The sequence below is a fragment of the Hakea prostrata genome, chromosome 4 (genome assembly GCF_041222555.1).
Source record: "Hakea prostrata isolate BN-2017 chromosome 4, UWA_Hpros_2, whole genome shotgun sequence".
NCBI lineage: Eukaryota > Viridiplantae > Streptophyta > Magnoliopsida > Proteales > Proteaceae > Hakea > Hakea prostrata.
Genome location: NC_142603.1, coordinates 17,222,851 through 17,239,849, shown reverse-complemented (window position 1 = coordinate 17,239,849; position 16,999 = coordinate 17,222,851). Strand labels below are relative to the sequence as shown.

The following is a 16,999-nucleotide window of genomic DNA, read 5'->3' as shown; positions in this document are numbered from 1 at the left end:
GGCTATCAATGGTAGGATCGTTAAAACCCTACTAGCAGAGTTGAGATCCATATGTCTCTAACTCCCTTACCATTTCAATCCTACCAACAACAATGATAATATTAATAAATAGGGTAAATATCACTTACCTCCCCTCTTAGCTGGACAAATAGCACTTACACCCCTTCTTAGTTGGATAATATCACTACCCCCCTCACCTAGTAAATATATCAAACACCTCCCCTCTGGTTACTTTCTTGGTTAAATTTAACTTTTACCGTTAAATATTTTTCTAAAACCCCATACTACCCTTGGTTAAAAATAATTTTTATTTTAAACCTTGAATTATCATAATCACCTTAACAGTTAAAATACTAAATTACCCTCAATTAAAATAATTATTAAAAACCAAAACACCATAGTTGAAACCTAATTATCTTTAATTATTAAAAGCCCAATGTACCTTTTTTTTTTTTAATTATCAAACAATTAAAAAATCACGTATTACTATCAAGTAAAATACAATAAAAAAAAAGGGTATGTTGATAAAATTAAACACGTACTACTATTTTGGGTTTTTTTTTAAAATTTTATATCAATATACCTTTTTTTTTAATTGGATTTTTAATTTACTTGATAGTAGTACGTTTTTTTTTTTAATTGTTTGATAAATTTATAAAAAAAAGAAGGGTATGTTGGGTTTTAAATAATTAAAGATAATTTGGGTTTTAACTATGATGTTTTAGTTTTTAATAATTATTTTAATTGAGGGTAATTTAGTATTTTAACTGTTAGGATGATTATAATAATTTAGGGTTTAAAATAAAAAAATATTTTTAGCCAAGGGTAGTATGGGGTTTTAGAAAAATATTTAACGGTAAAAGTTAAATTTAACCGAGAAAGTAAACCGAGGGGAGGTGTTTGATATATTTACTAGATAAGAGGGGAGGTAAATGATATTATCCAGCTAAGAGGGGGTGTAAGTGCTATTTGTCCAGCTAAGAGGGGAGGTAAGTGATATTTACCCTAATAAATATCATCCCAACTAAACGAGGTCAGTTACATGAATTCTTGTCTTTAAATTAGCTCTATTTAAGGTCATACTAGATATAATGTCTACACTATGCATATTCCTTTTTCACGACTTCTAAGGTTATTTAAGGTATGCCACTAATAGTTCTCTATTTTAAATGACCAGATAAAACCTTCATTCTTGGAGTAGGATACACGTCCTTTATTTCCTGTTATTGTATGCTTGCCTCAACCATATGCTAAATGGTGAACTTACCAACCACTAGATTGGCATATTGAGTATATCGTGAACTCATAGGCATAGGGCATGCAAAACTATCAAGTGGGAAATCGGATCCCCAACAGTATAAGGGAAGTACCAACTACCAAACAACATTTTTTTTGTTTAACAAAGATTTTACTTTTAAGGTGCCCCCTAGTGAAGAGTGCTCTGTTCATCACATATTAGATTAAAGGAGGTCTAAATGGGACTTACTTTTTATTTATTTTGTCAACATATAGAAGTAGGCCCCACAACTATTATGTGGTGAAGAAGTGTGAAAGGAGCACCAACCTCTACCTTAGCAAGTGGAACATCTAGACTTACTAATGAGGGTGTTAGTTCATACAGCTTACCAAAACTGAAACCATGATGCTTATAGCATACCATATAATTTCAAATATATAAGATATGATATTGGCATGACATACATGTTCATTTGATATATGATACGATATTGGCATGGATAAAATGATACAAATGAACTCTATGGTACCAATACCATACCGAATACTGATGTGATTTTATACCAACTGAAACTGATAGTAATGGTATGACATAACTATACTGTTCGTGGTATGGGGTAAATGTGATTGGTATCCGTTATCCCCAAAAAACGTAATTGGTATCATGTTTCATATCAAATACCATTTTTACCTTTTACCAAATTGAGACCCTCAGACCCTGGCAAGAAGGTGAGCAAGTGGAACATTACTTAAGGACTAGTTTCCAAACAATGTACTTTAGTTAAAGCCCATAGACCTGATATGTTGGGCCTCGTAAATAGGCTGATTATATTTTTCGTTAAATAGGATACAGAGAACTATGATGGTAGCTTGGACATCCGTAAGGCCAAACACTACTCCCCATGCTAGCATTCTTTTTCTGTGAGAACTCACATTAGCAACTTCAGCCACTCTCTCTAGCATCATGAAGAGCATCTTTGTGAGAAGGAAGTCTGTAAGAAGCTCTGGATCGTTTTGCAATGTTAATATCCAGGCTCTTTGGAGCCAATGCTGGACATGAAGGGATAACAGCAATGACAATTTACTAAGGCAAGCTACTTTCACTATAAAGCTTGAAAAAATTCCAAGGCCCCAGTGATGCAGAGTATAGCGTATAATAAAGAATTATAAGAACTCTGATAAAATGAGAATTATTATTCAAAATGTGAATCCCCATACAAGATAATAGTAAGACTTATCTATAACTACAAAACCCTAAAAATACTAGGGTAAAACAAAATAAAGCTAAAATGACTAAAATTAGAAATCCAAATCTAACTAGGACACTAAAAATGCCCCAAAAACCCATTAAACGATGGAATACGGTGGTCAAAATGTTGCTTACCATGTAAACCCAGGTAGGGAGGCTGTAGTGCTCGACAAACCGTTTATTTTGATATGTTTTAGGTTCCATAATTCTTCCCAGATCAAAAGTTGCACCCGTTTCAAGGATTACTGTAAAACCACATCACCGGGCAATACATTCTTGATGTGGCTAACAAAGCTAGGATCAATCTCCCATTATCGTGCCTTGCAGTTTCTTGATCCTTATCTGCAAGAACATCGTTGAAGGAAGGATAGCTTTCTTCTAGCTTGTCTAAGCCAGATGGTGCTTTGTCTGGCTTGTCTAAGTCAGACGATGCTTCATCTGGCTTGTCTAAGCCAAACAGACAACTGTCTAACCAAACGGTCGTCCGTCTGGTCTTGACATAAGCCTAATGGGTATATTTTAATGGATAAAATTTTTGAGACAAAGCTCCATTTGACTAGATGGTCGTCTGTCTGGTCCTGACATAAGCCTAACGGGTATATTTTAAAGAATAAAATTTGAAAAAGGAGCTCCGTCTGACCAGACAGCCGTCCGTTTGGAGCAATATTTCACTGAAATTTTATATTCGTTGGGAGGTTGGGCCAAGCAATTGAATGACTTCTTTATAAACCCAACTACCCTCATTTGAGAGTTCCTACCTTGTCTATTGAGCTATTACTCCCTCACAACTCTCAAAGCTATCATTTGGTGAATTAGCATTGATTACTTGCCTTCCAACCCCATTCAACTTTGAAGGACATTCCAAAGCTGTCAAGCTTGGAGTTATTGAAGGCCATTGGGACTTCTTGGTGGTGCATTTCATTATCTTGAGCATACATTCCTCATTGCATCACATTTACACAAGGGGTAAAGTATCACTCCCTTATTAGGTAATATCCTTTACTTCTTCAAGTTGTATTGATTGTTCAATTATAGTATGGGTTGAATTAGAATTGGTAGAGGGTGCTCCTGCCTTATTTAGAACAAAGATTGTAAAGGGTGCTCTTGCCCTACTTAGAATAAAGATTGTAAAAGGTTCTCTTGCCCTAATAAACATAGATTGTAAAGGATTTGATCTCTACCCCTTGTATTGAAAGAGAATCACTTGTGAAATACTCTTTTGAGGCCAAGAGAGGAGTAAATGTAGACTTGTAAAGTTGAACCACTATAAATATTTGTCTTGTGGATTGATTGCATTATTTAAAAATCATTTGAATTTTCAATTTATCTTGAAATCACAATCAAACCAAGAAATTGGGCAAGTCCACTAGTTGCAATCTATTCAACCCCCCTCTAGGTTGTATTAACAGTATGCATGATCACCATTCCACTTATATTGTGGCTCTACACTGTATTCCCATGAGTTGAAGTCAACCCATGACAAGGGGTCATTTTGTAACTGCATAATCATCTCTATATTGAAGCCTTTGTAGGTGGATATTCTTTAGGATATTGTACATGTATAGGAGGTAACCTTGTCACTTGGCACAGCAAGAAACGAAGTGTTGTAAGTTGTAACAAGGTATAGCACTAAAACAAAACTTCAAGCTATGGCATGACATATGGGTGTTTGTGAGTCACTGTGACTTCGAAGCTAACTCCAAGATCTTATGGTTTTCTTCATCTCCCTTTGATGTTGTATACTAGTATTGTGATAACAAAGTTGTGATTAGTATTGTCTATGATCTAGAGAAGTATGACCAAACCATGTAGGAGGAGATTTGAAAGATTAGTATGCGCTTTGTGAAGATAGATGCTGAGTTGGTTAATTGTTCATGGTAAGGGTTGGTTGGGTAGTTATTTAATCCTATTTTGTGCAAGTTGGGCACACTTGATATATATGCACCTAACTTTAAGGGGAGTGTTGAATTATATATCCCACAAGGATATTTTAAGGTTCTAATTACATAGTGAATAAGCTAGAGGGGGTCACTGCTGTGATTTTCTCTTCTTTTATTATGAAAAAAGATGGGACGTCTTATTGGATACTAAAGCATTGAAAACTACTAGCTGTTATGAGAACATTATACCAATATTTCGTCAGGTTGCTTACACATTTCTTTATCTCATGATGCATGTCACACATGGAATAAATTGAGGATAGGATAATCAAGCTCAGGAAATCCCATTTCTTTTTTCTTTCTAGTTTTAGATCTCTATGGGCTACAGTTTTAATTGACAATCATAAAATAACATCAGGAGTATACATCATAAAGTGGCAAACCTGAGTGACAATAACATTAAAAGGTTTGAGAGATGGTGGTAGTATTGGTTCAGAGGCAACATCTAAGCAACACCCTTTAAAAGAATCCCAACAATTTATAGGTAATATTTATAATTATCTAATGAATACTAATGATCATGTCTTGCTATGTGCAGGAATACATAACAAACGGCTAGAGAGCATGGAATGGAGCATAGGAATATATTAGGAAGGACATGTCTAGTTTGTTAACTATGGAAAATTAAATATAACTAATGATCTAGAGGCAACTCTTTTTGGCTTGAAGGCAGACATTGTCAAGGCAACACAATAAGGGTTGGAAATCTGAGAGATTTGGAGTAATCACCTTGATATACCAACTCTCTTGCTAAAACCCACAACCAAGGCTTGGCCTATACATGCAGTAACTATTTTGGTAGATGTTGCGACAGCAATGCAAATTTTATGTCCCCTTCCCCCTTGCTCCAACAATATTGGATTGTTAAACTAGCACTAGAAGTGTCTATTAACTCCATAGAGCCCTTTATATCACAAATATATCACAAACAAACCCATATCACTGTGTTAAGTAGCTTAATGGATCCCCCAAACAACAGAGGAGGAACAGACAAAACCACCCCAAACCGCGCAAAATAGAGGACCCCCACACCAAACAATATAAAATAACCCATAGATTTGATCTCTAGTTTGAAATCTTCTCATCAAAAAAAATCAAAAAAAAAAAATAAGAGGCACTGTATAAGAGCTACACCAAAACTAAACAAGCAACCTGCAATCCCAAAACAAATAAAAGTAATACAATATGCAATAAAAAATAAAAATAAAAAAAGGTACATCCTTGCAGGTGTATTATCAAAACATTAAAAACTGTACCTTGAGATAAACTTAGCTGGTGGACCGATAGTTTTCACATAAAGATCACAGTTTTGGTATCACAGTTATATGCTACAGGATCTAAGTGACTTAAGATATTGGGAGAGGTCTAGATGCAAAGAGACATAACAAGGGGACCCTACTTGTCCAAGCACTTGGGTGCAAAGGCAGTCCACCTTGACAACCATGCTTAAAGATAATTGCAAAGAAACATTTTATTAGTCCTAAAACTAAAAGAAGTTTCAACATTGAAAAAAATTTAGAGTACCAATTTCCTTTAAGATCTGCTCAAGAACTATAGCTCCCTATCTCTTGAGTTGAGAGGGAAGAAAGGAATGTACATACATTACTAGTTAAATCATACTACAATCTTGCTCAAAAAACTATATTTTCTTCTTCTTCTTCTTTTTTTTTTTTTAAATTTTTCTTCTTCTTCTATTTTGTTTTGTTTTATTTTATTTTATTTTATTTTTTGGGTTGTGACTAAGGGTAGGGAGCTTTATGGTTGTATGATCACTAATGAGCTAGATTGAGAAAGGGCTCCAACTATTACTCAACATGGTTTGAGGTCTCGCGAGATCTCAATATTTTGCAAAACCAAGTCAAGTTCTTTTGCAAGACCCAAGGAGTTTCCATCTCAGCCAAGTCTCGGTTTTAGATCTGGGTTCTCGGGATTTGAGTTCAAGTTTTCCCTTTTCAAATATGAGGTCTCTTTGAGTTGAGACAAAATATCCCGTCTCATCTTGACCTTCTTAACATCTTTTCTTCCCGAGCTGCTTCAAGTGCTTTGCAAGAAAACTGTCGGATCTTCCCATACACTGCATGAACACTGTATTCAGCTCATCAACAACCACTAATTGACAAGAATCAAGTGATTTTCAAGCCATTATTCAAAGAAGGTGAGTTTCTTCTATAGTTTAATTTTTTTTCAAGTAATATTTTCTACATCAGGTGTTTGAGTGTGGATTAAATGTATGTTGCGTATCATTGTCCAATCTACACTTTCATGGAACAAATTTTTTTTTTCTTTTCTTTATTTTTATTATTATTTTTTGTACTTTTTGAAATTAAAAAAAATATTTTTGTAAGAAATTAAAATTAATAAATAATGAAAATTAAGGTTCAAGTGGCACTTGATTGTGTATTATATGGATACACCCAAGTGCTTTGCTTCCCCTCATGTAAGGGTTGTTATTCTTGATAACTTGACTGAGTTTGTTAAACAACATAGAGGACTTATAGGACCTAAAGCTGGTGGAGCTGGTGCTGGTGCTGTTGGAGCAAGAGTTGGAGGAGGAGAAGCTACTTAGTCACTTAGTCAATTATTTAACTTCATCCTTGTACTCAAGATGCTTGTAGCCTTACACTCTCATGTTGTAATGTCATAGTGTGGAATGGTGAACAGCTAAACATGTTTGATGTCAATTATCACATTCAATCTTTACATTTTCATTTATATCAATTAATGGTGTGGTATTTCATGTTTTATAAGTCTGTATGTTCATCCCTTCAGCATTTCAGTTTTAAAGTTAGGGTCGAGTTGGAACTTTTATATATATATTTGTGTTCTTACAAATCTAAGGCCATCATTATGTTTAGAACACCTAAAATAGGCTGAATAGAAAGTTTCAACCCCACCTAAGCCCTAAAACCCCTCAAGATGCACTTGAGTTAAGCAGGATTTGGTAAACTCAGCTGAAAACTCAGTTCCTTGGCAAGCCGAGATCTAGGTCAAGACCGAGATCTCAAACCATGTTATTCAACATGCTTCTCAGACTTTGAGTAGTATACGTCACACTACTATAGATGGTAGAACTAGATCCTATGACAAAATGTGGAAAGCCATCTGCTTTAATATTTATGCTAGGCTTCAATTAGTGCTCTATCCTCCAGTTCCCAATACACCAAGGAACGAGCTTATTGTTGTTACTAATATATATATATATATATTTCATAAATGCATAAGCATAAATAGGACTTCTAGAAGTTTATGAGGTTATTTAGAGTAACATTTCTTATTTGTTGGACATTATTAACAAATTTCCATATTTTTTTAATTTGTTTTCATCTATTCTATTTCAATATGAAGACAATAATTATAATCAAAATTAGCGACACTCCTTAATAACATACTGATATTACACCTCCATATATGTGGATGGAAAAGAAATTAAGTTAAATATATCATGATAAATACTCCATTATTAGATTTAATTTGCATAGTACTTATTTGACACTATTATTCCCACTTAGATCTTAACATTCTCATCCAACCACACAACTTTGCTTATATATTGTCTTTACTGGCCACATTCAGCTCCATACATGAAATATTGGTTGTTCAACTATCTCATAAAATTTTCTTTCAAGTTGTAATGAGACACACCACACAATACCCCAAATTTAAATTCCCTCTCTCCCTTAGACACATTTTATCTACGTTGTTATAATTATTTGTGCAATTGCATCCTCTAATTCACCCTTTTTAACTTTAATAATTGAACAGATTATATGTCTAATGGGGCTCCAAGAGATAGATAGTAACAAGTGGATAACCTTGCTTGATGCTAAACCAAAACTCCACTTGACCTTGCCATGGCTAGTTAATTTGTGACCCAAACCGCCTATTGAGTCGAAAACATATTTTCAATTTCAAGCTGGAAGTCAGTTTGGGTGGTTTGAGACCCACAAAGTTTTATTGAAATCCTTTGACTCTGATCATACAATGTTTTTGGGACTACCCCTGAAACCTTGAGTCAAAACCTCTCCACCCTAGCCTAACACTCCATTCATTCACCCAGACTCCCATTAGTGTGGGACCCACACTACTGACCCACTCTCATGTGCGTGTGGGTGGTCCCATACAAACGTGAGTCGGGGTGTCCATGGATGGGTTGAGAGGATCTCCACTATAAAACGGATTTTTATTTGCGGCAGCAGCTGCCGCTGCCAATGGTGAGGATTAGGCCACGTACGCATGAGTAAATCCAACGGTTGTAAACTAAAAGGCGAAAAAGTTACTTTTACATTTGAAGGTTTGGAAATGTTGAAATTTACAAAATGACATCCCTAGTTCTATTCGACGAATCCGATGCTAACTGTGGAAGAGACGCTTATGTTCTCCGCCGAGTTCAGGCTGCCTCATTCTGTGTCAAAATCAAAGAAGAAAACTAGGGTTCAAGCTCTCATCAACCAGCTTGGTCTGAGAAACGCGGCAAGGACGGTGGTCGGCGATGAAGGACATAGAGGCGTCTCTGGCGGAGAGCGCCACCGTGTTTCGATTGGAACCGACATGATTCACGATCCCATCATCTTGTTCCTCGACGAACCCACTTCGGGTTTGGACTCAACGACTGCTTACATGGTTGTGAAGGTTCTTCAACGAATCGCTCAGAGCGGAAGTATTGTTATCATGTCAATACATCAACCGAGTTACAAAATCATCGGCATTCTCGACCATATAATCTTCTTATCATGCGATCGGCCGTTATAGGGGCCCTCCTTCACTTCTCCCCCAATTCTTGAGTTCGGCCATCCGATTCCGGAGAAACGAATCGGACCGAGTTTGCTCTTGATATGATTCGCGAGCTCGAGGTTTCTCCCGCCGGTACCAAGGGTTTAGTCGAATTCCGAAATCATGGGGCGAGTTCGAAGACTCCGGCGAATCTCGATCCCGAACAACCGGATTTATCCCCGAAAGACGCCATTAGTGCAAACATTTCAAGGGAAAACTGATCTCCGGCACCACCAGTGACGCCATCTCCAGAAAGGTTTCATCGAATCCTCTCTGGGTTGAAAGTGGGGTTCCGTCAAAGTGATCCATAAAGAACATCAAAAGAATGCCGGAGCTTTCAGGGATGCGTTTAGGAACGGTGTTGGTGACTGGTTTCATCTTAGCTACCATTAAAAATGAAAGGTGTACGAAGAATTGGGGATTCATCGGTAAAGGTAGGGATGTCATTTTGTAAATTTCAACATTTTCAAACCTTCAAATGTAAAAGTAAATTTTTGTATTTACATACATACCCTCCCTTTTAGTTTACAACCGTTCGATTTACTCATGTTTACGTGGCATAATCCTCACCATCGGCAGCAGCAGGCAGCTGCTGCCGCAAATAAAAATCCCTATAAAACCTTTGTCCCCAGTGAATGTGTAACTTACGACAAGGGAACATGTGGGACCCACAGTGGATGCCATGTTTGTTGACCCAAAGTGCTTTTAATATCCTTGTACGAAAATATGATCAGCTCTCAAAAGATTAACCCATTAAAGAAATTGCTTGCATTGCATGAAAGAGTTAACATCTTACCCAGAAGAATTAAATGGTACAATTGAAGAACAACAAATGTGGTTCTAGCTAGTAGCTGATGAGGAACAACTGATAGAAATATCAAATTGTTTTATGGAATTCCAGGACTGAGGAGGAAAAGACACGAGATATGAATCTGCAACCACTGAAGCCAGCTTCCTTTGCCAAGGCCTTATAGTCCATCTCCGTTCTCTCCTTTCCTCCAATGTGTTGAGTCATCATGAGCAAATCTGCTCGAAAAGCCTCTCTGGTCAATAAATCAGTTTCAAGCTTTGGTGAAAGGAGAATCTCCACAACCACCACTTTTCCATCTTCTGGTAGTGCTTCATAGCACTTCTTCAATAAACTCACGCAGTGGTCATCTCCCCAGTTATGAAGTATCATCTTCAAAGTTCACGAAACAACAATTAGATAAAGGAAGTAAAAATAGTGAACCTAAATGATTCTCATTTTAATGTTTAACTAGGCAAACTCACCTTCAATATGATGATGTCGCCTTTTGGAACACCCAGAAACATATCTCCTGCAACATGCTCCACCCCTAAAATAGAAGTTGTGAACCTATCACAATCAATAGAACTTGAAATAGAAAGATAGAAGCTGATCTTGATCAATTATTTTGTGTTGAGGATGGCATTCTAACACTCCCCAAAATATTCAGGGTGGTGCATGGCTGTTTTCAGTTCCATCATGCCATAAAGTGTTGGGTTAAATCCTGCAACAAGCACAACTGTAGTGCTTAGTTGCCATTGTAGAGTCCCTGAACAGATCACCAATGATAAGCCAGAGAAAGGTGAAAATGATGTCAAGTCATCATGCCCCTCATGCCTGAGCAACACAGGTGGTGCGATGGACAGGGACAAAGGGTACTGGTGATCCAACGAGGGCAAGGTAACTCCAAAAAGCCAGCAGGAAATCCAAGGAAATATTAGAACACCAATGAAGGGATGTAACATGATTCAGTAATCTAGAACAATACCAGTATAAGCAGAAGCAGCAGCTATCACATGTGGCAAATCAAAGTTAATGCCCTTAATCTTAGCGTACTTGGAAGTGATTAAATTGATATTTTCTCCTAGTCCACCACCCACGTCAACCACCACATTTGCCTTCTCAAACCCATTATAAATTTCAAGTATTCCCTTCATCACTGAGATGGAGAGGTTAACCATTGTTTTGTTGAAAACTTCATTAAACCTTGGATCCATTCCAAGGTATTCATAGATTTGCATTCCATGGGCCCTGTTGAATGGAATACCTCCTTCAAGAACTGCATCTTTCAAGTGGTACCTGCATTATCTTTCAGGTCAAGGTATTAATAAGAAGCCATGAGAAGAAAATAAAAAAGGAAAACAATTCAAGTAGAGTTGTATCAACTCGCCAGCTATCCATGTAGGCCTTGTGATGAACCATGAGGAGCAAAGGAGATAATGAAACTCCATCTTGGTTTGGAATCAAGTATTTGGAAACAGGAGCTAAACCATAGATCCTTTGAACTCGATCATCTTCAGTAGTGATCTGAGAACAAGTGAGTATGGAATAGCTGGCCAAGAGACGCAACATACGATCAAGCATTTCAGGGGCATCTGGGTTTTTTGTAGGGAGCTGAGCAGCAAGCTCTATAGCTGAAAGCTGTTTTCCTGGGCCAGCTTTTGACAGGATCTCTAGCAGATTGAGCTCTATAGCAGCTTTCAGCACCATATGAACTATGGAACCAGTTGCTAGCTCTGATGCAAAAAATACTTCATCCATGGCTGAGAACTGGTGGGTTATTGTTGAAGGCATGGTTCTGATGGATGGGTTCAAGATTTAGAGAAGCGTAACCCTTCGGCAATTTGGCAAACAAAAGAAACTTATATAGACAAGACTTGCATTGCTTTAAGTTCGATCATTTTAAATCTTGAGATGAATAACGGAATCTACTCGAGCTCTTTGATATCTTTGCCAAAGGGGTGACCACCTCTGGTGGAGGAAGATGATTTCATATAAAACTTCCATCTGAAATAAGGAAAAGGGCACGGGTCAGCTCCACCATAAGAAACCTCTTGATACGATTTTGAATTGTGTATAGAAGTCTCCAAGAGGGACAACTGGCTGGCTCATTGTCTTAAATCGGTCCCAATTAATAAAAATACTTCGGAAGAAAAACAATTTATTGAAATTCAATACGTGAGGAGCTGATTCCGGAACTTCTACCCACGACGGCATTGACATATCCTTCGGTTTTTTTGGGCCCCCCCCCCCCCCCCGGGGTTAATCCCCCCCCCCCCCCCCCCCCCCCCCCCCCCCCCCCCCCCCCCCCCCCCCCCCCCCCCCCCCCCCCCCCCCCCCCCCCCCCCCCCCTCTTCTCTTCTCCCCCCCCCCCCCCCCCCCCCCCCCCCCCCCCCCCCCCTTTATATCTACCTCAAAAATGAATAGTGGCAAAAGGAATATTTGGGAGAGCACAATCTTCTACCGTGAAGATAAATAATCCCAACTCTAAGAAACCTATGAGACATTGAACATAAAGTTCTGAGTGAAGGTAAGGAATCTAGCTATGATCGATGCCTTAAACAAGATTGACAAACCTGCTTTGACTTCGTAGGATTGTTAAAACACTATTGCCAGAGTTGGGATCTAGATGTCTTAAAATTCTTTACCATTTCAATCCTACTAAGAACAACAACAATATTAATAAATCTCATCCCAACTAAATGGGGTTATCTATGCAAATTCTTGCCTTCTAATTAGCTCTACTTGAGGTCGTACTTAGAAATAATGCCCACGTCACGTATGTTCTTTCTCAGGACTTCTAAGCTTATCTAAAGTCTCCTTAACTTCTCTACTTTAAATGACTGAATAAAACCTTCATCTTAGGAGTAGGATACACATCCTTTATTTCCTAGTAAGAATCTTAACATACTTGCTAGGATTGAGGTTATCCATTCTTCAAAGCAAATCTTTCTCTTGCTTTCTCTGTGATAAACCTATGAAGCCTATTGTCGACTAAAGAATAAAGATTGTAACTAGCTGATTAAGGCTACTATCAAAAGACTAGTGGGAAAGTTGATGCATCACTCAAAATATTAGACCAAGCTAATTAAGAAACACCCCCCCCCCTCCAATTTTTTTCTTCTTTCTAGAGCACAATCCTCTACCCGTGAAGATGGATGATCCCAACTCTAATAAACCTAGGAGACATTAATCACAAAGTTTTGTTTGAATTAGAGGAATTTGATTATAATGCCTTAAAACAAGAGTGATAAAACCTAAATTTACTTCGCTATCAATGGTAGGATTGTTAAAACCCTACTAGCAGAGTTGGGACCATATGTCTCAGACTCCCTTACCATTTCAATCCTACCAACAACAATGGCAATATTAATAAATATCATTCCCACTAAACAGGGTCAGTTACATAAATTATTATATTTAAACAACTCTATTTAAGGTCATACTAGATATAATGTTTTTTTTTTTTGGAAATATACTAGATATGATATCTATACAATGCATTTTTTTTTTCACGACTTCTAAGGTTATTTAAGGTCTACCACTAAGTTCTCTATTTTAAATGACCAGATAAAACCTTCATTCTAGGAGTAGGATACACGTCCTTTATTTCCTATTATTGTATGCTTACCTCAACCATATGCTAAATGGTGAACATACCAACCACTAGATTGGCATATTGAGTATATCGTGAACTCATAGCCCTAGGGCATGCAAAACTAGCAAGTGGGAAGTTGGATCCCTAGCAATATAAGGGAAGTACCAACTACTAAAAACCTTTTTTGTTTAAAAAAATTTAATTTTAAGGTGCCTCTTGGTGAGGAGTGCTCTCCTCACACTATTTTACCACATATTAGAAGGGAGGTTCACGTGGGACCAACGTCTAATTTATTTTGTCAACATTCATAGGTAGGTTTCACCATTATTATGTGATGGAGAAGTGTGAAGGAAGCACAGACCTTTACCTTGGCAAGTGGAGGATCTAGACTCGCTAATGAGGGTGTTATTTCATACAACTTACCAAAACTAAAACCATGATGCTTATACCATACCATATAATTCCAAATATAAAAGATATGATATTGGCATGACATACATGTCTACTTGATATATGATACAATATTGGCATGGATAAAATGATACAAATGACCTATATGATACCAATACCATACCGAATACTGACATGATTTTATACTAAATGAATCTAATAGTAACAGTATGACATAACTATACTGTTTGGAACTCCTCATGGCAGTGGTATGGGGTAAATGTAATTAGTATCCGTTATCAAAAAAAAAAAAGTAATTGGTATCATGTATCATATCATATCAAATACAATTAACGTACCAAATTGAGACCCTCAGACCCTAGCAAGAAGGTGAGCTAGGGATCAAGTGCAACATTACTTTTTTACCAAAAAAAAAAAAAAGTGGAACATTACTTAAGGACTAGTTTCCAAACAATGTACTTTACTTAAAAGCCCATAGACCTGTATATATGTTGGGCCTGGTAAATAGGCTGATTATATTTTTCGTTAAATAGGATAAAGAGAAGTATGATGGTAGCTTGGACATCCGTAAGGCCAAAAACTGCTCCCCATGCTAGTATGCTACCATTCTTTTGCTGTGAGAACCCAGATTAGCAACTTCAGCCACTCTCTTTAGCATCATGAAGAGCATCTTTTGTGAAGAAGGAAGTCTGTAAGCTGGAAATCCCATTTCCATTTTTTTAATCTCTATGGACTACAATTTTAACTGACAATCAGAAATCGACATCAAGAGCAGGCATTGTAAAGTGGCAAGCCTGAGTGACAATAACATTCAGAGGCATTGTATAAGAGCTACACCAACCAAAACTGAACAAGTAAGCTGCAATCCAAAAACAAATAGAAGTAAGACAATATACAATAAAAATTAAAAAGAAAAAAAAAAATAAATAAAAAAAGTAAAGTGGTACATCCTTGCAAGTATATAATCAAAACGTTAAAAATTTTGAGATAAATTTAGCTGATGGACAGGTAGTTTTTACAAAAGGATCATTGTTGTAGTATCACAATTGTATATTACTCACAGGATCTAAGTGACCTAAAGTATTGGGAGAGGTTTAGATGCAAAGAGACATAACAAGGCAACCCTAGTTGTCAAAGCACTTGGGTGCAAAGGCAGTCACCTCGACAACTATGCTTAAATAATTGCGAAGAAACCTTTTATTAGTTCTACAACTAAAAAAAGTTTCAGCCTGAAAAAGATTTAGGGTACTTATTTCTTTTAAGATCTGAGAGCATATCGTCCTATGCAAAAGAGATGTAGATGTCACACCCTTTTGACTACAGCCATATCTCTGACCACCCTATAGTTTTCTATGCACTAAACGCCGGACTCAAATCTCAAATAAATTGGTGGAATATATAGCTTACCCTCCTCTTTTGAACCTTTTCTTGATTTCTTTCCTGCATGTAAAGCCCAAAGAATTCCCAATCTCAGCCGAGATCTCTGTTTGAGATCTGGGTTCAACTGAAATCTCAATTCGAGTCTTCCATTTAAGTATGAGGTCTCGTTGAGTCGAGACGATTATCTTGTTCATCTTGACCCTCTCGATCTTTTTCCTTTCCTAGCTGCTTTGAATCCATTTTCTGTCGGATTTTTTGCCAGAAAACTGTCGGATCTTCTCCTCCACTGCATCAACACCCCATTCATCTGACCTACAACAAATAATCAACAAAATCAAGTGATTTTGAAGCCATTCTTCTGTTGTAGTCCCTCACTTGCATTCTATACTCAGACTTGTTGTTTCTGTCAATCTTTGCTGCATAGATCTTCCAAGGACAACCATTTGCCTTGCAATTAAATGGCCACCACCCTATGTCTGTCATTGTGGACCATATTCCTTTGGAAAACCTTCTTGCTTGACATTTTCAAATGTAGCCCTAAAAGCATACACGTCATTAAATCTATCTCCCACTATGAACTCTAATTTATGTGGCTGACTTAAGGTAGTAGTATTTCGACATGGAACCCTCCTCCTAGTTGATGCCCTAGTCATCCCTGGCTCCCAACCCACTTGAATTCCCTATATATAGATATACATAATTGAGTCAGAAAGTTAAAACATATACATGATGTGAATGCAAACAAATAAAGGCATTCTGGGTACCTACTTTTGTACTTCTTTGTTGTTCCATTGGCCTAAAATGAAGGTGTTGTCATTGTTGGCAACTTAAGTGGGCTTTGATATGGTACAACAACACACAAAAAGGTTCCGAGAGAAAGAATCCAATTCAAATAAAGAAAACTCAAGAATCCCGTTTTTGAGGGTCTCTATCCAGTTTTGATCAACATCTTCATCGGATGGTCATCCAGTGTCCGATTGAGCCGATTTTTGGAGGAGAGCTTCATGACTTCTTGATCTTCAAATCCAACGGTGGGATTGTTCATTGGAGATCTCTAAGTTAGTCCGATTTGTACGTTAAAACACTCCTTGTTTAAGTCAGATAGGAACTCTGAGTTTGATTCAAACTCTGAGTTAAATTAATCTATAAAAGGAGAGCAAACTCCAGCAGAAGAGGCAGGACGTTTTGAGGAGCTTGGGAAGAGCGTGGAGGTCAAACCAGAAGACGTTGGTTGGCTTTGGAGATCTGAAGCTTGGGAATAAGAAGTCTTTTGTTTTGCTGAACAAGAAAGAAAGTGAAAGAGAAGGAAGAAGAAGCAGCAGAAGAAAAGAAGGGAACATGGTTGTATGGTTTTTTTAAAGAGAGAAAACTGAAAAAGATTGAAAAGAAAAAAAAAGAGTTGGAGAAAAAGAGAAACAAGTATTGTTACCATGCATCTTACACAAGTTGAGGTAACCCGTATTCACAAGTGATTGTCTATTATTTTCTAGGTTATGTTTAATGATGAAGAATCTAGCTCATGAATGTAATTTGGGGAACTTGAATTATTGGTTTACATTGTGACCTAGCAAGTTGGAGCTTGTCTAGGGGGTTGGGGTTGGTGCCCTTGTCTGAATTGCATTTTAGAC

General features: G+C 37.3%; 1 protein-coding gene across 1 annotated transcript; it reads right to left on the bottom strand.

Annotated features, from left to right (window-relative positions):
- Window positions 1–9,949: 9,949 nt before the first annotated feature.
- Window positions 9,950–12,067, bottom strand: LOC149018257 (caffeic acid 3-O-methyltransferase-like). Its single transcript, XM_089154323.1, has 4 exons — window positions 11,373–12,067; window positions 10,971–11,281; window positions 10,468–10,532; window positions 9,950–10,375 (listed from the first exon to the last, which is right to left on the bottom strand). Exons 1-4 carry the CDS (start codon window positions 11,774–11,776, stop codon window positions 10,073–10,075), a joined length of 1,083 nt encoding a protein of 360 aa, XP_089010449.1. The 5' UTR covers window positions 11,777–12,067; the 3' UTR covers window positions 9,950–10,072.
- Between the last annotated feature and the right edge of the window lie 4,932 nt (window positions 12,068–16,999).

Coding starts and splice junctions, on each gene's coding strand:
- LOC149018257 (XM_089154323.1), bottom strand. CDS start 11,776: ATGCCTTCAACAATAACCCACCAGTTCTCAGCCATGGATGAAGTATTT. Junction 11,282..11,372: donor AAGGCCTACATGGATAGCTG/GCGAGTTGATAC, acceptor AAGATAATGCAG/GTACCACTTGAAAGATGCAG. Junction 10,376..10,467: donor GCGACATCATCATATTGAAG/GTGAGTTTGCCT, acceptor TGAACTTTGAAG/ATGATACTTCATAACTGGGG.